A 24,757-nucleotide genomic window follows, 5' to 3' on the forward strand; every position below is an offset into this window, starting at 1 on the left:
CCACCAATGGGGATAGCGTTGTCTCAGCCTTTGTGAATTTATTTGACAATGCAGGAAAATGGCTCTTTGATGGCGGAAATGCTATCACCAGAAAACAATTTGCAGAAGGGGGTAATGTCATATTTTGCTTTGATTTAGAGCCTACATTCGAACAAGGTGAATATTTGACATTACTTAAGCAGGGTAATGTGCGTTTAGAGGTACAGTTTGGTGTTGCTCTACCAGAGACCCTGACGGCTATTGTGTGGGGTCAATACTCTGCTCTTTTCGAAATTAATCAGGCTAGGGATATAATAACCACTTGAAGAATGTCAGCTCTCAGTAATGTACAACTGAAATGCATGATTGCCTGCGATCCACTGATGAAGGATAATATAATTGGTGTCTACTCAGCAGATCAAATAAAAACATTAGATGTCCAAAAAGGACTCATTGTAAATACGAAACCATCCGGTCACGAAGAACACTGGCTTGCTGTTTACAATAACGGAGATTGTGTGGAAGTATTTGACAGTCTAGGAATCACGAGTGACAAAAGTACAATTGACTTTTACAAATTTAAAAGTACATTTTGTCTTAATAAAATACGTATTCAGTGTGTCAATTCATTTGTATGTGGTCATTATTCTGTTTTTTATCTCTTTCTTAAGGTGCGAGGCATTGCATTTCAGGACTTTTTACAATTTTTTTCACCTTCTTGTGAAATAAGTGATGATTATGTGTATAGATTTATTAACCGTACATTTCCATTGTGTTTAACAAATCATATGTGATATATACATATATAGCTGCTTTGAATAAATATATATATCATACTAAGCTTTTGAGCTCATTTTATGCTTGAATTTCTCGGAACGATGACAGAAATTGAGAGTGAAAAATTGACCAAATTTAAAGCCAATAGTAACATAATTCTGACTGGACAGTCACATGCTGGAAAATCAACATTTGTATTTTCTCTGCTGAAACATTTAAAATTATTTGAGTCGAACATTAAGCATATACTTTACGTTTTCGGAATATGGCAGCCATTATTTGATCGAATGGAAAGAGAAATTAGTTCCATTACGTTTTACCAAGGAATTCCGGATAAAGAAATTCTAGAAAGATATTCTAGCAAATATGGCAGCATTTTACTGGTACTGGACGATGTTATGGGGGTAGGAACAAGTAATGTAGAATTAATGAATTTATTTACAACGTATTCTCATCACATGGGTATAACTCTTCTTGCTGCAAAACATTTTTCCTCCTGGAAAGTACATGCGAACCATATCCTTAAATGCGCATTACATAATATTGTTTAAGAATCCGAGAGATGAGCGGCAAGTAAGGACATTAGGTAGTCAGATTTTTCCTAACCAATCAAAGTATTTCATGGATGCTTATAAGAAGGCAACTGAAGTTCCTTATTCATACTTGTGTGTGACATTGTATCCGGGTACAGCTGAGAGATATCGCTTATCTTCCAATATTTTTCCAGAGGAGGAAACAGTTTTATACTTACCAATGTAGAGTTATGTCTTCATCTATTAAAGATCATTTGGATTTTCTAAGATTGCTAGCGTTCACTCACAAGAAGCAAAGACTGCAATTACTTCGAACCATTAACGACAGCCAATTTGACATTTTGATAGAAGTCGTGTACAACATTCTTAAAGGTGTTTGTTCTCTGACTAAAGAAGAGGAGGAGAAAATAAAAAAACAAAGAACTCTTTTACGACAATTAATTGAAAGAAAAGTAGGTAAACGTGTTAAAAAGATATTTTAATTCGTATTCAAAGTCTTATACCAACATTATTATCGTCTGTGAATAGATATCATAAATATCTGTTTAACAATGGCAAAAGAGGTGGTACTAGTTCCGAGAGAAAAATATTAGAAATTGCTGGAAGGCCGCGAGATGATTCAAAAAAATCAGAGCGAGACATACAACTTAAAAACGAATGAGGATTGCAAAGAGAAGAAAGGAGTCAGTGAGCTGAAAGACATTAACATAAAAAGTGTTTTGGTGAACAAAAAAGTGTCAAATCCTGGTACAGAGCACGAAGACACGGGAGTTAACCAACATCGCAATAAAAGAAAGTTGAATGATCTGAAAGATACTGACACGGAAAGCGCTTTTGAGAACAAAGAGATGACATATTCTGATAGTGATCTTGAGAAACCGAGTGCTAATCAGAGTGTAAAGTTAGAAAATACTGACATACAAACCGATAAGTCGGATGACAACTCCACACAATTAGCTGTACGCAGTACGACTGCAAACATCACAAATCGTCAGAAGGCATCTACAAACAAAAGAAAGACGTTTAGAAAAAAATGGTTGAAATATAAATGAAAACTTGTGGATCGGAGTGATAAATTATTCCATTGCACGGATTGCAAGAAGAGTTACAAACGCAAATCAGACTTAAACAGACACTATAGGTCAAAGCAGGAAAAGATCGTATGTCCTATTTGTGATCACCATTTTAACAGAAAGGATAATTTTAAAACTCACTATCGGCGATTTCATAAAGCTGCATCCAGTATCCAGCTTGGGGGTAATAATCAACCTTCATCATCAACAAAAATTAAAGAACAACAGTCGTCATCCCAATCGGGAGAAACGAGTGATACTGAAGCTCAAATTTCTGAGGAATTGCAAGAGAAAGAACCTGAAAACAATGAACATGAAATTACACAGTCAATTAATGATCAAGTAACTTCAATCAAAATTAAACCGAGAGAGATGGAAAAATTTGATCTTCTTGTGTTTTATTCTAACACTAAAGATAAAATCCAGGAGTTAATTATCTCGCACTCACCCGTGAGGAAGGGATTAAAATGGTATCTTGTAACAAGGGTGGAATTCACCCGTGAAAGGGAGGGTCAGGTAGAAAAGGCCTTACCTCATTTTCGTAGCATCACTTATAGACATTTAACCTCAGAAGAATTTAATATTCATTTTCTAAACGAATCCTTTCAAAAAATGTTTGCAGCAAAAGAAGAATTCATCATGAAAGGTTCCGACTGGATTTTTTCCAAAGTGATTTACGTTGAATTATGCTACGTTGTATACTCTCCATTGAAGGGAGGAACTTATATTAAAGAACCGAGCGAACTACGAAATAGCAAATCATTGGTGAACATAAAAAATAAAGATCAAAAATGTTTTTTGTACTCAGTTTTAGCAAAACTTTATCCTGCTAAGCGCAATCCCTCGAGAGTAAGTCATTACCGCGCATACGTTAACAAAGTAAACATGCGAGGTATTCACTATCCTGTTCATGTCACACAAATTTCAAAATTTGAAAATCAAAATAATATTTCCATAAATGTTTTTGGATATGAAGATAAGGAGATATTTCCAATGCGCATTACAAAATTGAAAAAAAAATCACATGTCGATTTACTTTATTTAAAAAATAAGGATAATTTCCATTATTGCTTAATCAAGAATCTAAATCGATTTCTCTACCGGACAGAAGGTGGAACATCTCATCATTCACATCACTACTGTCCTTATTGTTTACATGGATTTGTAAAAAGAGACACTCTGAATAAACATGTCGACTTTTGCATGTCTCTTGGTGAACAAAAAATAGAGATGCCATTACCTGGAGAAAACGATGTGTTAAAATTTACTGATATTGCAAAACAACTTCGTGTACCATTTGTCATTTACGCTGATTTCGAAACGTATGTCAAACCCATTCAAACATGTGACCTTGATCCAAATTCTTCACACACCTGCAATATTTCTGAATTTGAACCTTGCGGATTTGCTTATCATATTATTTCAACGGACAAACGGTACACTAAACCGCCAACTGTATATAGAGGGAACGATATCGTGGAGACGTTTATGACTCGATTACTCGAAGAAGAAAGAATTATCCATTTGTTGCATAGGATAGAACCTATGCAAATAAACAGCATCATTGAAAGTGAATTTCATAGAGCCTCACATTGTCATTTATATGGATTAAAATTTGAAAAGAAGCACGATAAAGTAAGAAACCATGATCATATAACTGGTAAATTTTTCGGTGCTGCACATAGAAACTGTAATTTACAGTTCAAGCAAGTAGAATTTATACCTGTTATATTACACAATCTTAGGGGATTTGACGCTCATCTTATCATGCAGCGACTAGGAAATTTAAGAAAAAACGCATCAATGTCATTGCCAATACTAATGAGCGATACGTCTCCTTTACAATTTCCAAGTTACGTTTCATTGACTCTTTTCAATTTCTTACTACGTCTTTGAACATTTTAGTGAAGAATCTTAAATCTAGTGGTGAACAACATTTTCATCAATTCAATGAATACTTCCCCCCCGACAAAAGAAAACTTTTATTGAAAAAAGGAATATACCCATATTCATTCATTACAGACAGTTCAAAGTTTTTAGTGAATGAATTACCCCCCCCCAAACACGAATTCTACAATACAATACGCAAGTGTCACATCACAGATGAAGAGTATGAACATGCTAAAGAAGTGTGGAGGGTAATGGATATCCAAACAATGGGTGAATATCATGATCTGTATGTACTTTGTGACGTGCTACTTTTAGCAGATGTGTTTGAACGATTCAGAAGCATATCCATGAAAAGTTTTGATTTAGATCCAGCACAGTATTACACTCTCGCCGGCATGTGCTGGAGTGCATGTTTGAAAATGACTGGAGTTGAATTAGAATTACTGACTGACATAGAGCAATATCAGATGATTGAAAGGGGTGTGCGTGGTGGTGTTGCAATGATGACATTACGTTACGCTGAAGCTAACAACCCTTATATCGGGAAAAGCTATGACCCAAGCAAACCAAATGTTTACTTAGGGTATTTTGATATGAATAACTTATATGGAGGGGCTATGGTTGAAGCCCTACCAGTAAGAGATTTCCACTGGCTGACTGCAGAAGAAATATCAAAGCTTGAAATCATGAATATAGAAAAAAATGCTAAAACGGGATATATCTTAGAGGTAACTCTTGAGTATCCAAGTCATCTGCATGATTGGCATAATGATCTCCCATTAGCACCAGAGTCGTTATCAATCAGAATTGAAGATTTGTCACCTCACTGCCAAAAACTGTATAACTGTCTTCATAAACAAAAAACTGAAGGAGAGATTTCAAGAAAACTTGTTCCTACACTCAGAGCAAAGGAAAAATACGTTGTTCACTATAGGAATTTACAATTCTATCTTCAGCATGGACTTATTTTGAAGGAAATACATCGAGTAATAAGCTTTGAACAAGAAAATTGGCTAAAACCCTACATAGAATACAACACTAAAATGAGACAACAAGCACAGACTGACTTTGACGTTTCTCTTCACAAATCTTACAACAATATCGTTTTTGGGTAAGTTCTCTTGAAAATTATGATAAATTGTAAAATGATCAATGATAAATGATATGATATCCTTACAAAATTTTTAATCTTTCAGGAAAACCATGGAAAACATAAGAAATAGACTGAATTTTAACTTAGTTCACACAAAAAAACGACTGCAAAGATTGGTTAGTAAACCAAGTTTTGAGAGTTTTAGCATCTTTAATGAGGATCTAGTAGGAGTGAAAAACAAAAAGGTGAAACTTTTGCTGAACAAACCAATCTACACTGGGATGAGCATATTGGATCTTTCCAAGCTCTTCATGTATGAATTTCATTATGGCTTCATCAAAAAACAATATGGGGACTCTCTGTTCTACAGGTAAAATATAATTGTTCTTGTGACGCATTTTGATATCTGTGTAAGGCGGATATCGTTCTTGTTTTACTTTCTATTTTAAATTATTTTGTAGATTTGAAGTTGAAGACATGTACAAAGAGATAAACAAATATATTGATTTGTTTGATACGTCAAATTATCCGAGAGATCATTTCCTGTTCAGTGAAAAACACAAGAAGGTTGTTGGTAAAATGAAAGATGAAACTGCATCTCATCCAATCCTTGGATTTGCTGGATTACGACCCAAAATGTATTCATTCATTGTTTACGATGAGAAAAAAACTCAAGTGAAAAAAGCGAAAGGAATCTCCAAATCAGTAGTAAACAAAGAATTGACCTATCAGAACTATGTGAATTGCCTTTTGAGCAGTAAATTAGAGAGACATACAATGAACTCTATAATGAGTGATAATCATAATCTGTTTCTTAAAGCCATCAACAAAATTTCCTTGTCCTCATTTGACGACAAACGTTGGTGGTTGGAGCCTAACGGTATTGAAGGATTTTCTTATGGACACTATGCGACCAAAGGTCAAATCAATGAATAAACTGTACAATATGTATTTTGATTAAATTTATTGGTATATGGAATGTAAACATGTAATTAAGATTGAGAAGTTTGATACAAATCTTTGAAATAAACATAAAACCTTCATTCCAACAATTTTCTTTAGACAATATACTAATACTTTGACATACAGTAAATAATTAAGCGAAATCCCTTAAATGGAAATTAATTAACAAGGATGCAAATAACAAGTACACAGCTGGGATAGTAACAATCAAAGTCAGTAATCTTAAAATCATATACTTTAAATTCGATGGAGAAATTTTTCAAGTTTTGCAATTGATTTAAATGAGTAAAGGAATAAAGCATGAAATTGTTTACAATAGTTCTATAAATATCGCGTTTTCGTTGCAGAGTCTATTGAAAGTATAAAACGGAAGAGTTCATATCAAGAAAGTATACACGTATTATGATTTGCTTAAGATTTATCAATACTGTGTTAAAATATCTTAATATTTTGACTTTGCTATCCTTAAAGGTTTAAATATGTTGAAAATTAGTTTTCTTCCATAATTTAAAATCAAATTTATAATATACAACTGAATTGATAAATCTTAATATACAATTAAATGAGTACATAAAAGGGTAAAGTAATAGAAACTCAACCAAGTCGGAAGTAAGCTTCATATATTATAACATTAGGTCAAGAATAAAAAAGTGTTTGTTTGCAATTGTCAACCTGTAATTTTAAGAGTGGGTATTTAGGTATTTTTAATTTTTTTTTCAATAATAATGAAAAATATTAGTTTTCTGGTTTCAGTTGGATAACAAATAATAGGTTAAAAAAGTTTGAATCGGATGTATTTTAAGTGCTTCGGTAGGCAACTGCAAACAAACTTTTTAATTTTGACCTTATTAAAGCTTAACAATGAAAATCCATGACACATAGATAGTAATAAATGTCAGCCATACGATTTGTGATTATTTCCAATTGTTGTTTGTCTATGTTAAGTTCTCTCTTTTTTTTATCGATTCCTTCCAGAAGAACATCTGCTGACGACTTAAGTTTAACTGTCTCATTGTGCAATTCCACCACGCAGGAATGCCGCAAAGAGTGGATGTAACAAATGTCAGCCATACGATTTTTGATTATTTCTAATTGTTGTTCGTCTACATCAACTTCTCCTGTTTTTTTATCGATTCCTTCTAGAAGAACATCTGCTGATGACTTAAGTTTAACCGTCTCATTTTTTAATTCCACCACGCAGGAATGCCTCAAAGATTGGATCTTGTTAAAATAATTAAAAATAGGGTGAGGGTAACTTCTTCCGCTTCTTGGGTCGAGTATTCATTATTCTTGGTTAACATATTAATTCTTGAGTAAATATATCTAACTACAGTAGATGGTCATGAATCTTAAAAAGTTGCCCCATCTTCGTTATCGTCTGATTCAACTATAGTAACTTTCCTTTTTTTTTTGGCACGCTGATTCTGAGCTATATTAAAAAAAAGCGGATAACACTTGTGGAATTTTGCCTATCCGACATATGTGTATATCAACTGTATGGATTATCTAAACGGCTATCTATATCATCGTCTAAACATGAAGACAAAATTCAAGAAAACTTACCATTGGAGGACTCGGAGGTTGTAGACTTTTTACAAAGTCTCTTACTGCCGAAATCTCTTCCCCCAGACCTGTCATTGCCAGCATGACCTCCTCAGGGAGGGAAGTTGATGTTCCCCTTGCATTATCTGTCAGGAGAAAACAGAAAAAGAAATATGTTAAAATTCCATATTAAAGCCTTATCAGGGACGTCATATCACTTTAATCTGATCTGAATTCAATAATGGAATATTAATGATATAACAGGTAAACGTAAATGTTTTACATGGTGACGGATCCATACTTTAGAAATAAAAAAAAGAAAAAAAAAAGAGTGGTATCAAAGTACCTAATAATTTAATAATTATGAGTATTTTTTAGTTTCAGTTTTCTGGATAAATTGCCATAAAACAAAGCTTTATTCAATAAGGTTTAAACTTACTTTGAATGTGGAAGTAGACCTTCCTGTTGTAATAGGACATCTTGATGGAGTACTGTCCTTTCCTAATTCTCAAAGAATCATTCTTCTCTATAACAAACATTGGGGTTTCACCATCATCATCAATTTGTTGTGAGAAGACGGCTTTTACATTCGAAGCCATGACTGCTTTTAGATGCGCTGTGTTTGAACTTTGTTATATATATATGTTTATACTCGGTCTAATTACCCTTTCAATAATAAATTTTGGTTGAAAAGTTCAAAATACAGTAAACAACTATTGTCTTGTAAAGAAGTAAACAGCTAAAGTCTTGCAAATTTTGTGACTAGATTTTGATTACTCAGCATATGATATATACATTTTGGTTGAAAAGTTCAAAATATAGCAAACAACTTTTGTCTTGTAAAGAAGTAAACAACTATAGTCTTGCAAATTTGTGACTCTTGATTTTGATTACTTAACATATGTAAGGAAGTGTGTTGTAAATTTCCCTGTTGTTCGTGACGTTTGTCTCTATTTCTTTGATTAAATATTATGTAAACGTGAACCATTTCCTTACTTTGCATGGACTAACTAAGGCAGAGTTCATAGGTTGCTGAAATTTTATGCTAATGTCAGACTTCGAACTTTTTATATTTATGAATTACAACTGATAAAAATTTGATATGATAGATATTTTTACACAATCAAGTTTTTAATGTATGTAATAACTTCTCGACCATTGACTCGTCCTTGAAAACGCAGTACTGTCTTTTTAAGTTATAACCGGATGATAAACATTATTCAGTATTACAATTACAATTGAATCTTTAATTAAAGCTAAATATAATGATAATTGAAAGATTGTAAATTTAGAACTTTGAGCGTTTATTCTATTAATAAAAGAATCAAACAAAGCATATAAGGTCTAAATCGTAAAAATTAAATGGAAATGAGCACACACATACGCAGTTTTTAAAAAGTCTTTTTTAAATTGAAACAATAAAATCGGGCTCGAAATTCATTATTCGAAGAAACGCGCGGAAGAAAATGGTGACCATGATCAAGTCCATGAAGTTCACACTCACAGAAATCCTAATCGACATATTTATGATATTGTTTGTACATGTGCAAGCAAAACTGCTGGATTCCGTTTGTGATTTTAGCGGTAGATGCGTGTGGGATGGTGGTGGGTGGTACAGGGGGTGCATTGATGACACCCCCTTCCTTTCGTTTGACCGCTTTGACAGTGATGGAATTTTGGACCTCCGGTGTACACATAGTGTTCAAGTTGTTTCTATTGAAATTGCAACATTAAGTTGCAGGGACATGGATCAACATGTCATTACAAACAACGATATTACATTTTATTTGGGAGAGTCCAAAACCGAATGTGTAAGCAATTTATTATGTTCTTCTGAAATGAATGATATGGGGGGGGGGGGGGGGCATGTAGCATTTCTTTGTGGTAACTAATACATGTAGACATGATAGAGTTTGATTAATTTCTGAACAACAATTTTGCAGCATGTCTCTTCCTCCTCGACTGAGACCTCCCGCCCCATCGATATCCAGAGCACCAGCAACAGTGAGGTAAACAAATGAATAATCGATTTCTTTGTGTAAGAAATAAACATGATATAAATAAAGTTAGACTAATTTTTGAATTACAATTTTTGCAGCAGGCCTCTGAATCTGACACCGTCCGTCCTACCACACCGCTGACTAGGGGCACAGGGAATAGTAAGGTAAAGAAAATGAATAGATCATTTCTTTGAGTATCTGATAAACATGGTAAAGTTAGACTAATTTCTGAATTACAATTTTTGCAGCAGGCCTCCAAATCTGACACGGTCCGTCCCACCACACCGATGACTAGGGGTACAGGGAATAGTAAGGTAAAGAAAATGAATAGATCATTTCTTTGAGTAACTAATAAACATGGTAAAGTTATGATACTACAGTTTAATTTTATTAAAATTGTATTTTTTATTATTTTACACATCTTGCACATAAATTGTAGATTTCTACAGAAGCATCAGCCAGCTCAACTAAAGGAATTGTAGACCCATTGTCTACACCTACTGTAAGTCTATGTTAAGTATTGTTTAGGTAATGGATATGCTTTGTTATAAACCCCCCCCCCCAATAATAATAATTTAAATTCTTTAGAGTAAAGAACAAGTGGTACAAACTATTTATATGCTTCAAAGTTAGTGAACAGTAGATTGAAAATATCCCTCTGTAAGGAGATTTATCACTTTGTAGTTGGATGGATTAGACAGTGGTGAGACGCACATGCATGAGATGAGCACCTTCATGACCATTGTATTAAGTAAGTATTATTCAAGAAAACATTAGTCTATAGTTACTATACATATTGAAAAATATCTTTAAATTGATTTGAAAGATACATGTTGTATAAAAATGTATTAATATTAACTCATTTACATCATCAATAGCATGGTAAGAAAACATAGTATAGCTTCACTGTCATCCCACAGTGTGTGCTTGTATGCCTCATTGTAGAAACTTGCTTAGCTATTGTAGTATGCATGATCTCTATGTTTCTGTAATGTCTTGTTATTCATTCTTAATTTTCATTGTAGTTGGATCATTATTCTCATCAACTTTAACAATTATTTTCATCTTTGCGAAATTTTGCTGTTTCATACAAAACAGAAAAAAAAAATGCAGGGCAGAATAGGAATGAAAGAGACAGTTTTGAAAGTTTCAGACTCAGAAACAGAATTTTTTATTTGAAGAAGAACCTGATGCTACAAGTCAATATTACTCTTCTTTCTTCTAAGTATTACAACCACAAATTTCTCTTTTTGTAGGTATCGCAGGAGTTCTTATTTACATACATAGGCAAACCAACATTATCATAAGGAACATTTATGAAATATATGTAATATCTGTGAAAATTTACAAAAAAAACTCTCAGTTCTTTAAGAAATTATATGTGGAATTATCTTCTAAAAAATGTAGAAAAACCAATAAGCCTCTAATTACCCCACGCAGAGTTCTACCGCAAAGAAACAGAAGAGCACCTGTTCGATATGGTTTTGATTAATTTAGTTAATGTTTGGATTTATTTTCAGACATTTTACTCATTTAAGATGCATATCACAGTGATAAATTAATAGCACTGCTAAAAAGTTCACTAGAATGTTAACTTGGTTATCACTTGATCATATCAGTAAGCAATAATGAACAGTGATTTACTTAGTAATGGCATTGCTTGTTTACATTTGTGCCTAGATTTTCAGCTTCAAGCTTAATAAGCTTAAGTATAATTCATTGTCCTTGCAATATTTTCTATCATTAATGATCTTTTTAATTGTATGCTCTATATTTCATAAAGCAATAACCTTGCACGCTTATATCACAATTGGTGATTAGATTTATTAATCCTTATGTATGCTAAAAAAGTTCATAACTCCTACATTCAAATATATATTGTTTCTTAGTCATTTTCTCAATATATTCATACAACTTCAGATCTTTTTCAATTATAGTCAATAATTTACGCACAATTAATATTTTGATAAACACTACTCTGTAAGAATACTTTTTATTAAATGTCACAATTCTAATTAATAATCATTTTATGTAAATATTTGATTTTCTTTTACTGATCTGTGTGGAATGTTTATCTAGTGCCAATCAATACACAATAATCATTTTATGTAAATATTTGATTTTCTTTTACTGATCTGTGTGAAATGTTTATCTAGTGCCAATCAATACACAATAATCATTTTATGTAAATATTTTGATTTTCTTTTACTGATCTGTGCCAAATACTTTATCAATTCCAATTAATAATCATTTAATGTAAATATTTGATTTTCTTTTACTGATCTCTGCAAAATTTTTTATTCAATTTTAATCAATAATCAGTAATCATTTAATGTAAATATTTGATTTTACTTTGATTTGTCTCAGGTGGCTATCAATAATCAATTGATGTAAGTATTGATTTTTTTTTTTTTTTATGGAATATTCTAATTTTTTACTGATTTGTATTCATTTTTATTCTCAGTTTCATTTCAATCAATAATCATTTGATGTAATTTTTATGATTTATTTGATTTGTTAAGGCATTTATACATTATACAAAGTTATTATAATTTATTTTTTATTTCATGCTGGGTTTCATGTTCAAATAAATTTAAAAAAAAAAAAAACATGACTTTTTTCTTTTTCTTTTTTAATTATTTAATCTCAAAGATATCAAAAAGGTAAAAATATTTCACATGGTGGTTCATCAGTTCTTTGATTATTTCATTAGTGAGGTTATCAAGTAAGAGGAAGATGTTGTGTTAAATGTTGAGTTAAAGGGTCATTGACTGCTAAGTCAATGAAGACATTTTTTCATTGCTTGTAGAAGTAATGATTTTGAGTAATAATTTTACAGAAAATATGCAAATTGGATCGTTGAACTTGCTATTGCTGAAATATAAATATAAATAAATAGGTGTTTTATGTTTGCACCGAAGACATTATTTGTTCCTGAAGCAGTTTGGCGTGAGATAATGTGCGTGTTATCTATCTTTAAATTTCATTTCACCATCTGATGAAACACTTAATGTCTACTATTTGTTGAGTGGAGTATAAATTATTATAATGAGCCTCTTGTTATGAAAGATGGTGAGTTATCTTGTCACTTGGAGTTACCTCTCCTTAACCGTCATTGGCTTAGTGAGTGTCGATGCAAAGAAAGATTATAAAAGTATGCTTATAAGTTTAAGGAATTAATACATATTTACAAGAATAATGCTTTTATTGAATGATTTTTTAATTGGTTTAATTCTTCTTTGTTAGTCATTGGTATAGATATTATGAATTTAGCATTTCCATCGGTAAACTTTCTGTGAACCCAAGGTAAAAATTTTAATTGCTATCAGTGGGTGGAGTTTTCTGTAAGCATTTTGTATAAGAAGCAAACTTTTTTATAATAGGTAGAGTTTACTACAAGTTTTTAGTGGTACATATATAAGTAAATATATCCCGAAATATTTAAACACAAGCCTTTGCTGCCTTTAGTGTCTGTAGGAGAATTCATTTGTTTTTGTTTTTGGGATTAATATACTTTGAATAAAAGTGGAAGGAAGATGGCACAATACCAGGGGAGTTATGATATTAATCTTGTTGTTTGTCCGTATGATGAGACCCACGTTATTAGGAAAGAAAGACTAACCCGTCACATTATTAAGTGTGGAAGGAACAACAGCTCTACAAGCAAACATTTCACCCCTTGCGAGTATAACTTTACACACAAGATTAAAAGAGGTGAATGTATTGAACATTATAACAAATGCATGGACAAACAAAATCATGAGAACTGGTTGGAAAATGGGAAATATTGTGTCAGAAAGGGTAACACTTCTCTTCCAAAGTATGAAGATTTGACATTAGAGGGGGAGAATTGGGACGATGAACTGGAGCCATTTATTTCAGAGAAATACTGTGCATCAGTTCCGGAGATAAAAAAACAAAAATAATGTGTGCTTGGATTATACATGTATTTTTATAATGGGAATATATTTTCATATATATTTTTCATTTCTTGTTTTTTTAAAATGATTTTTGCAGTCACTTTTAATAACTTACCGTAGCAAATCTACTAATGAGATAAAGATCATCTTATACCTTCTGTAAGAACATCTAGTAATGTTTTCAAGCCTTAATACTAAATGGGTGGAATTCTTTTTATTTAATTTACACATATGCTAGATCTGTAAGATCGTATAGTAAACTCAATCAAGCCTTTTGCTTATTATCATATTGGGTGGAGTCAGATCTTGAGCCGTCTGTAATAACACGCTATCAAACCTTATTATCAAATGGGTGGAGTCATTTGGATGATATAGCCACTGAGCCTTTGACTTAATTTACATGTTTGGCAGACTTATAAAGTACAGTAGGCAGGGCTAGTCACTAAGCCTTCTGATTTAAACCTTATTATCAAATGGGTGGAGTCATTTGGATGATGTAGCCTCTGAGCCTTTGACTTAATTTACATGTTTGGCAGACTTATAAAGTACAGTAGGCAGAGCTAGTCTCTAAGCCTTCTGATTTAATTTGCATATTTGGTAGACTTATATAGTACAGTGATTGGAATTGATGTGTGCTAGTATCATCCTACCTCTACTACTAATATTTCATTAAAGGTGGATCCATACAATGTGAAAGATTTCTTATTGGTTGGTATATATCTGTGAGTTACTCCAATAAAAACAAATTCCTGATCTTGGAGGGAAAATCAACATTAGTTAAGCAAAACTGCACATGTCTATCTGTCAACTTTCTTCAAAAAAGATATAGGGACCAAATACTCTTCCATTCATGACATGACGTATATTTAACCAAATTATATACCAAGTTCTCCCTCTACTACAACACTTTTTTCTGCTGATACAACTCTGTGTTCGAAGATTAGAAACGTAAAAGAACATGGAATTTACGCTAAGGTAAATTGAAAAAAAAAATAATTTCAAAAAAAAGATCACTAATTTTTTTTTCAAATTTAATACATATTCTAACTTTGAAGTTGCTTTAAAGTATACAACTGTAACTTGTTAAAAATGTGCATAATTCTACATAGTTAAAAAAAACCTTTATTCTCTTTTTCTCAGGACCATGAACGACTTCCAAAATGATGAAGAAATTAGGGTGGCAGTAATCATAAGGTATATAATAAACCGGAGGTCATTTACTCGATAACTCATTTTTTTTTCAAAAAAGTGTTACAGGTGATCATGTTTTAACAAATATGAACAGACATTCAGGAAAACAAGTTGTAGACTGTTTTTAGGTCTGAATGGTTCAATTCATTTACAAAGTTTATCAGTAATCCATTTTTAGCTCACCTGAGCCGAAGGCTCAAGTGAGCTTTTCTGATCACATTTTGTCTGTAGTCCGTCTGTCTGTAAACTTTTCACATTTTCGACTTCTTCTCAAGAACCACTGGGCCAATTTCAACCAAACTTGCCACAAAGTATCCTTGGGTGAAGGGGATTCAAGTTTGTTCAAATGAAGGGCCACGCCCTCTTTCAAGGGGAGATAATAAAGAATTAGTGTAAAATTAATAGCATCTTTTAAAAATCTTCTTCTCAAGAACCACAAAGCCAGGGAAGATGAAACTCATGTGGAAGCATCCTAAGGTAGTGTAGATTCAAGTTTGTTCAAATCATGAACCCCGGGGGTAGGGCGGGGCCACAATGGAGGATCAAAGTTTTACATAGAAATATATGGGAAAAACCTTTAAAAATCTTCTCCTCAAGAACAGCAAAGCCATGATGAGTCATATTCATATGGAAGCATCCTCAGGTAGTGTAGATTCAAGTTTGTTCAAATCATGACCCCCGGGGGTAGGGCGGGGCCACAATGGAGAATCAAAGTTTTACATAGAAATATATGGGAAAAACCTTTAAAAATCTTCTCCTCAAGAACAGCAAAGCCATGATGAGTCATATTCATATGGAAGCATCCTCAGGTAGTGTAGATTCAAGTTTGTTCAAATCATGACCCCCGGGGGTAGGGCGGGGCCACAATGGAGGATCAAAGTTTTACATAGAAATATATGGGAAAAACCTTTAAAAATCTTCTCCTCAAGAACAGTAAAGCCATGATTGGTCATATTTATATGGAAGCATCCTCAGGTAGTGTAGATTCAAGTTTGTTCAAATCATGACCCCCGGGGGTAGGGCGGGGCCACAATGGAGGATCAAAGTTTTACATAGAAATATATGGGAAAAACCTTTAAAAATCTTCTTATCAAGAACAGTAAAGCCATGATTGGTCATATTTATATGGAAGCATCCTCAGGTAGTGTAGATTCAAGTTTGTTCAAATCATGACCCCCGGGGGTAGGGCGGGGCCACAATGGGGGATCAAAGTTTTACAAAGGAATATATCAGAAAATTTTTTAAAAATCTTCTCAAGTACAACAAAGCCATTTGTTATTTTGACATGGAAGCATCATCAGGTAGTTTAAAATTCAAGCCCCCCCCCCCCCCCGGAATCTTTACAATACTGAACTGATTTGTGCTTTTGCCTATCCACTGTGCTCAAGTGAGCGATGTGGCCCATGGGCCTCTTGTTAATTTTAGTAAACATAAAAGATCTCTAAAAATGCAAGAAGAAACAAGCAAAAATGAAGAGACGGAAAGAAAAGGACAAGAAAAAGAAAACGAAGAATCAGAAGAAAGAGAAGAACCAGAAACTGAAGAGAACGATGTAAATGATGTGGTCAGTGTCAGTAGTTTACAAGACAAAGAAGAAAAAGAAGTAGTGAAAACAGACGAAATGATGGAAATTGATGAGGATGAATTTATAGTGAAAAAACTTGAATCACGAAGACGTGCCTTGGAAGAGGAAGAAAAAGAATTACGAGAAGAACAAGTTAGACTCGAAATGAAATATTATAAAATTCAAGAAGTACTGGAGGAGTTATCCTTCCTTTTATAATTATTTACACAATTGGAAATTTCATATGCATGTATGTAAGTACTTTACTAGTTGTAACTATAACTCCTACTTTTATGACATAATTTACTTGAATTTTCATTACAACTTACAAAATACACCCCTTTTAGCCGTAAAAATTATTATTCATAATACTTTTGATGAACACGTAATATACATGTTTATAGATTTTATGTAAATTTATCTCGTACTAGTAAAACATTGGCATTTTTGCCGCTGATCACAAATTCATAAATGAATCTTGTAGATTTAGATACATATACTATTTGCATTTAATTTTTTTTATTTTGCATGACAATATTATTATGTGTTTTATTAAGAAGAACTCGTAAGTTGAGAGAACTTGTTCCTTTTCTTTTTGCTTGTCAATAAAATATGTTCAAAACAAAACTAGTAAACATGACAGAGTTGTCTTATATTTTCCTTTTAATACAATACTGTTGCAAAAATTATAAACCTACCTTTTTTTGTCGGATGAACATTTGTGGACGCCAAGTATTCACTTCAAGCCTTCCACTTCCATATATATATATATATAGGTGTGTGCGGTATCATCATTTCTAAATATATAAACTTGTACATACTTCGACCTTTTTTTTGGGGGGGGGGTCATTTATAGTTAAACATTACGCTGTGATTTTCTGATGATATTATTTCTAAATATAAAAAATATTTAAGTATTGCAACATTGACATTTTCAGAATGTATATATATATTAAAAAAAATTATAAAAGATATAGAATAACTCGTGACCGTATCAATACAGATTTCGTTTCTCAGTGCAGCCGGCTTCTTTTCGTAAAAATTAGGTGGCCGTGAAAACAGCCGTTGTTTGTTTTTTTTTTTTTTTTTTTTTTTTTGGTAATGGCACACAGTACCATTACGTTTCTTTCACTTCTTCTGTATCTTAATGGAAAAAAGTAAAAACATATTCCCCGTTCTTCCACTTCAATCTTCCCGGGGAACGTTGCTCAAATTCCATCTCTACATCCCAGTCTTCTCTCTGTGAGATGTCAATCTAATCGCCATTTTTACACATTGATATTTCAAACAGTAGAAATTTTTATATATTCTTGTCAATTTATGCTAACGTAAATATTCATTTATAAAAATGAAGTAATCGGCATTACACAACTAATTGTAACATATTTTTTTAAAAATGCGCATGCTCAGATGTCATCTTATGATTTGCACAACCTTGCGTCATAAATCCGTTTTCAAAATGAGTCTTTTCATACTAATTTTTCCGTATTTTTTTTTTAATGATTTCAAAAAATAAAAGATCTTGAAACAAAAACAAAAAATCTAAGTCAGTAAATCACACGCTGTAATCCAGGTTTCTTTTCGTAAAAACTTAGGTGGCCGTGAACACGGTCGTTGGGTCTTCATAATGGTTCATAGAACCATTCAGTTTTTTCTCTGACTTCTTTTGTCTCTTCTTTGTCTTCTTCTTCCTTCTATCTCTTCTTTATCTTCTTCTTTTATCTCTTCTTTGACTTCTTTTTCTTCTCCTTTTTCTTCTATTTCTTCGTCAAAGAATTGAAAAACGTACTCCCCATTTATCAAAACTAGTCTACCGGGAGGACGCTGTTGTTCAAAATGTAATTCTTCTTCCCAATCTTCTTGGTAAGGAATATTTATATTTGAAGTGTTGCAATTTTCAAAGTCTATTGCGATTAATTCTGGTCTTCCCATCTCTACAGAATAATATTTTGAACAGTTTAAAAACTCTTTTTATAGATAATAAGTGTGCACGTACTAAATCGTATCTATAATTTTTTTTTTAAATGCGCATGCTCATGAATTTGCACAATCATGCTAAAAAAACGCCCACTTATTAGAATTTGCAGACCTTGCTGAAAACACCCACTTTGATAGATGACGCATGCTCAGATGTCATTTTTATAAATTGCACAACCTTGCGTCATAAATCTATAATTGACCCCTCCGCCATTTCTAAATACATCCAAAATAATCATCCAAACACGGGAAGGTATTTCTGCAGCAAACAATACATGACAAAATATTTATTTTTAAATACCATCAATTTAGGAATATGCCGATCGAGTTCAGCAGGGAGCACCCTAATGTAATGGAATGTGTTCCTGAGCCTTCACACAGATGGGACCCTCTAGCTGGCTGTCCTTTTGAATGAAATGGGGATGGATAGAACAATCGGGATAGTTCCCAAGCTCATCTGTAATGTAATCTCCTCAGAGATGCGAGTGACAAAGAAGCTGATTAGGGCATTTTGTCTGTACAATGGGACCGACATCATGAGGGACCAGTTCTGAGTGGTGGACCAAAACTTCATTGTGTGCATGTCTTGGAATTCTCAAATGACACTACATGTACGGGACCAGGGGGAGGTGCCGTTTTTTTTAATATAGATTGATTAATTGATTGTATGTTGTTAAACATCCCATTCGAGAATTTTTCATCATATAGAGACGTCACCATATACCGTTGAAGGACTTCAAATGTTGACCTTTATTCGGCACTCAGGGCCACTGAGCAGTGAGGGATCTTTATCTTGCCAACGCCTGCCGTGACACGGGGCCTCGGTTCTTAAGGTCTCATCCAAAGAACCCGCAACTTTCGCTTCAAAGTGCCGAGCGCATAGCAAAGGAACAGTTGCTACCCATTTTTTATAGACTAAGGTCAGTCGCGGCCGAGATTCGAACTCACGACCTCCCGATCACGGAACGAGGGCTCTACCGACTGAGCTACCGTGAACGGTTTTTTAATATAGAAGATATATGCCTCCATCATGCATATTCTTGTGATAATGAAGAATAACGTACTGACATATGAATGATCATCATCACCATTGTCATCACCATCATCAATGCTGTCATCATCGTCCTGTATATTTTGTAAACTTGAAGAACACTTGATTGCTGAAAGTCATACATAACGTATTTTTGATAAGTTCAGACTAATAAAATTAAAAAGATCATTTTTTAGTATTACTTTACATAAAGATAGGACTTTCCTGTAAATTACACAATTTAAGATTTAGATATCAGAGATTAAAAACAATAACCGATTTATTTACCGACTCTGCATTAAAATATCAGACAGTTTAAAGTCAATTTAGCTACATAAATGTGGGGATATTCAAGTTCAACATCGGTGAAAATTTTAATTTGAACGTAAAAAACAATTATAATGTAGATCTACACTTAATCTCGTATTTTAATTTTTTTTAGCTCAGATACGCCATATATAGCTTGAAGTATTAATGTTTTCAGGGGCGTAGCTTGACTTTAAATTCTAGTGAGGCAAAACCATACATGTAGCAGCAAGAGGTCTGGGGCCGTCTTAAGCCCTCAGCAGGTTCCGGGTGGTGTCATGGGGGGCACTCCGACAGAAAATGGAGTTAGGGTTTTTAAAAGGCAATGAAATTTCATTTGCTGTACTGGTTTCTTTATTTAAGACTTCAGCATGATACTACATATTGTAAAAGAATGTAAAAGAGTAAATAAATATGTTTACTAAAACTTTTGAAACATTTAAAGGTGAAAGCCCATCTTATTAAACTTTGCTTTTATTTCTTTAACACTTCAATTCAACATTATAGAACTGCTTGAAATGTTAAAAGAAATGCAATTAATTTTACGAATTATCTGAAATGTATTGTTAATTTTGGGAAGGGGTGGTGGTGGTGAAAAATCTAGTGAGGCAGTTGCCTCATTGCCACAATGGTGGTACTCCCCTGGTTTTACTTATCATCAAAGTGGACAGATAAAATTGTTGTCTTCAGCAGCCTGTTCAGATACCATGTTTCAGGGATCAATCGGAATTTGATAAGAAATGCTTCACTGAAGACCGACTAAATACAACTCGCTCTTTTTAAAGAAAAGGGTATTAATGAAGGACTAGTGTGATCCTTGTAACCAGATTTATGCTTGAATTTTCGTTTGAAATGGATCCAACGGTTCAATTCTATTGCACGTAGTTTTGGAACGTTGCTATAGTTAAGTAATGGAAACAACTATGTACAACTTATTGCTACATTTCAATACTAATAACGAAGATGTACGAGTAGACGCATTTTTTCCGGATTGAAATAATGATTGATCATAAAGTAAATCAAAATGTTAAAGTAAATCAAACCTTAAATAACTTTAAAATTTTAGGTAATAGTATATTGCATCTAAAGGATATTCTAGAAGCATACACATTACTGTGAAATAATTTTCCCATTGGAACCTTTAGTACAAAAAATCAGCCAGGTGAAAAAAGTTCAGTATCCTTACACGACCCTTGTCACCAAACGTTACCTTTGAAAAATATGTACATTTTTATACTTCGCTGAATAATGACAAACCTCTGGATGGTTAATAATGTCTCGTTCAACCATCTGCATTATCTGAATTAGATTATAATTTCTATGTAAGACATTGCTGTGATATTTAAAACATTGCTTGTTCTTGCAGTCTAAAAGCGGTCCTACTAACAAGTGTTCCAATCATTCAATATTGGACAGTTACTGAACGAAAGAAAATAAAATGAGTTTAGTTATAGAACAGCAATATTTGATCTTAGGTTTACAGGATTACTTTAAAACATAATATTTTTTACTGGTTATACATAATGGGAAAAAGACAAAAGAATATACTGTATAATAGGAAGGGAGAAAATAAAACAATTCAAACATGAGCACCCTGAACTTGAAATAAACTTGTTAGAATCTAAGCGATGTTTTCATGTATATTTTCATTTGTAATGTATGTGACTGAGGATTGTTTCTTTATTTCGTTCCGAAGGATTTGGGTCCTACTAAACGGAGAACTTTAGAGAACTTTAAAGAACCCCTACAGTTATGATTTATATTTATTCATTGTATTTAAATGACATTTAAGTTTTGTAATATTCAATGTATCATACAAAAACAAGTTAAATTTTTTTCAAAATATTTTTCACACGTTTTATGCTCATTTTTGACGAAATGCTAGTCTCTGAAAACTTCTGTATGTATTTGCATGCATGTTGGGGGACGGCCATTAAGATGAAAAGGGAGCGCTGGCAGATGGCAAACAAAATAATGTGTCCTTAGAAATGTTTAAGTAAATAAATAATTTGATCTTGACTAGTGGTGCCTCAGCCCCCCCCCCTCCCACGGCAAGAAATGGCCTTTTCCGATTTGGGCATATTTTCTTCTTCGTCTTCTTGTCTTCTGGTCATCTTAGACATAAATATTCTCTCCAGCAAGAGTAAAAAAATAATCAGATTCAACAAAATTTGCCAGCCCTCCCACTGAGAATTAAATGACCGTCCCTTAGCATCCATGTAAGTAGAGGAGCCCATTTCACCCGGAACATCTCGCTTGTTTGAACCCTATACTACAAAATAGACTAGACATTGCACAGTGAAATTCTTCATAACGAATTAATAAACAATCCTTGGATACAATATAAAGAAAAAATTATTGAATACAAATAAAAATTTTTACAAAACAACTAAGATATTTTACAAAGCAAATGGAAAATAGAGAATACAAGTAAAGTTTAAACAATCCAGATGGAAAATTATAGACTACAAATGGTAAATTATAGAATACAAATAGAAAATTACACAAAACAAAGGAAAAATTATACAATTGGAAAATTATAGAAAATGAATAAAATTATACAATACAAATGGAAAAGATCGAATATTGCAAAGTTTGACATGCAATGCAGAACAGTGAAAAAAAAATGCAATAATATATATCCCCGAGATGAAAAAAAAATACACAATCCAAACAAATAAATACATACTATAAACACGCATAGACTTTGTTACTGCAATATTTCTCTAAATACACATAAACTTTTTTCTGCAGTATTTCTTTTAAGGAAATGGTTCCAGTACATTGTTCCCATTCTCTCCCTTTATTGTCAGATCTCCATACGTAGGAAGAGATGTGTCACCTTTTCTTGCAAAATTTCCCCGATTTTGCAACCAGTTTTCATTATTCTGCTGTTCATGTAGTGGTTATAATGTTCATGACCTTCACCCCTTTTAATCTTGTGAGGAAAGTTATACTCACAAGGACTGAAATTCGTTGTTCTTTCCACACGTATTAATTTATCAGGTTAGTCTTTCCTTCCGGATAACATGTGTTTCATCATACGGACAAATGACAAAGAAGTCCAATTTTTTTTGTGTTCACGTCTGATGTATATAAAAATAAAATATATAAAATCATCAACAATTACAAATTTACATAAAATGATTGCTTTATTTCATCATACTTAATCCAAAGTATTGTTGGTACGTATCTCATCAACATTTGAATAATAAAAATATCAGTAAATGCTGATTAAATTTTTTAAAAATATTTTCATTATATTGTCTTTACACATATGTATGGTGTCCAGATAGGGCCATTTGCAAAAGCTAAACAGCGCGTTCAGAAAAACATGCCGTCGCGCTAACACACAACACGCCGCCACGCTAACATACAACACGTCATCGCGCAAATACATCATTGAAGAACACTCTGTCACGCATACACAAAATTACACAACACGCCGTCGCGCTATCACAAAGTTGTGTGACAGCGCGAGAGCTTGTTGTGTAAAGTTGCGTTAGCGCACAACGTGTAGTTTGGAAGCGTGTTGGGGCGACGGCGTGTTGTGTGTTAGCGCGACGGCGTGTTGCTTGAAGGCGTGTTAGCGTGTTTTTTTCTGAACTCTCTGTTGAGCTTTTGCAAAGGCCCTATCCGGACACCGTAGTGATGGTCATAAAGGAACTTTACTTTATGAATGAAAAACAGGAACCCTGCGTCACAAACATCGCTAGATGCAGCTTCTCAAGTAAAGGACTAGCATATTCGTTCTCCTTTAATCTAAAAGTGCGGTGGGGCCAATATAGTTAAAAGTCAAGATAGTTGAACTGCTAGGTAGCCGAACATTATAAATATCTACACCTTTCCAAATACATTTACCAATTTATCACATACAGAAAACAGGGAAATAAAAACTATCTTACAAGGAAAATCTCAATACAAATGCGCCTAATGTTTGCAGCCATTATATATTGCTTTTAAATGGTTATAAATATCAGAATTAGGAATCCGATTTTATACTGTATGAAGAAACGTATAAATACGTTTTGTATTACATGTTGTAATACGAAAATAATATAAAACAGAGAAATACGCTAAATTGCTGTAGTTCAAACAATTGTTGATAAGGTTGAAAATTAATAAGTTCATTTCTCTTCAGTTTGAAAATATTCATAATTTCAAAAAAAAAAAATTCTCCATATAATCCAAAGCTAAATGAAAGGACAACATTACATTGGCAGTCGAACAAATGCAATTATGAATTCAGGAGGATTATTTCAAGGTAGACCAATCTCCAGGTCCTAAAAATCAGCTTTAAGCAACTGAATATGTTTACATAAATATCCTGAGTACATTTACCCATGGTTTTTCTTAAAAGCTCATCACTATAGTTAATCACATTATATAGGAGAAAATTATCAAATCACATACATGTATATACTTTCAGGAAAGGCGAATAAATGCACCAGCTATACATTTTGATTGAAAATTGATCAACAAATATACTTTAGGATAAAAAGCTTTAGGTATCCAGGTGAAGAAAATTGCATGTTATTTATACATGCAGTATATTGGTTCTAAAACAAATCTGAACTAAATGGTTGAGAGTGGTTGAAGTTCCCTTTATATTGTCTGTCAGGAAAACAAAAAACAACAAAAGATCGATAAATTGACATAACGTTCGTTTTCCATTCTACAATATACAAGATACACACGTTGTTTTTAAATTAAACTTTCGAAGGCTATGAGTAGTAAGGGGTACAGAGAACAGTCATTCTACAGTCATGATGACGTCATGGATTTTTCCAGACCCTACCCACAGAGGTCAAAATACAGGTCACAGTCAAGGGTGGAGTCTACAGTCAATGACGTCATAGGTTACCTTAGTGCAAAGAGTGAGTCTATAGTCAAGAGGGAGTCTACAGTCACGGACGTCA

The 24,757-nt window shown here is 33.1% G+C and overlaps 1 protein-coding gene across 1 annotated transcript; it reads left to right on the forward strand.

The window, feature by feature from the left end:
• The first annotated feature begins 5,606 nt into the window (after positions 1-5,606).
• On the forward strand, positions 5,607-6,281 carry LOC133180505 (uncharacterized). Its single transcript, XM_061315011.1, has 2 exons — positions 5,607-5,715; positions 5,807-6,281. Exons 1-2 carry the CDS (start codon positions 5,627-5,629, stop codon positions 6,279-6,281), a joined length of 564 nt encoding a protein of 187 aa, XP_061170995.1. The 5' UTR covers positions 5,607-5,626.
• Positions 6,282-24,757: the final 18,476 nt, after the last annotated feature.

The sequence above is a fragment of the Saccostrea echinata genome, unplaced genomic scaffold (genome assembly GCF_033153115.1).
Source record: "Saccostrea echinata isolate AGI-Se365-2 ecotype Australia unplaced genomic scaffold, CSIRO_AGI_Sech_v1 ptg000006l, whole genome shotgun sequence".
In the NCBI taxonomy this organism is placed as follows: domain Eukaryota; kingdom Metazoa; phylum Mollusca; class Bivalvia; order Ostreida; family Ostreidae; genus Saccostrea; species Saccostrea echinata.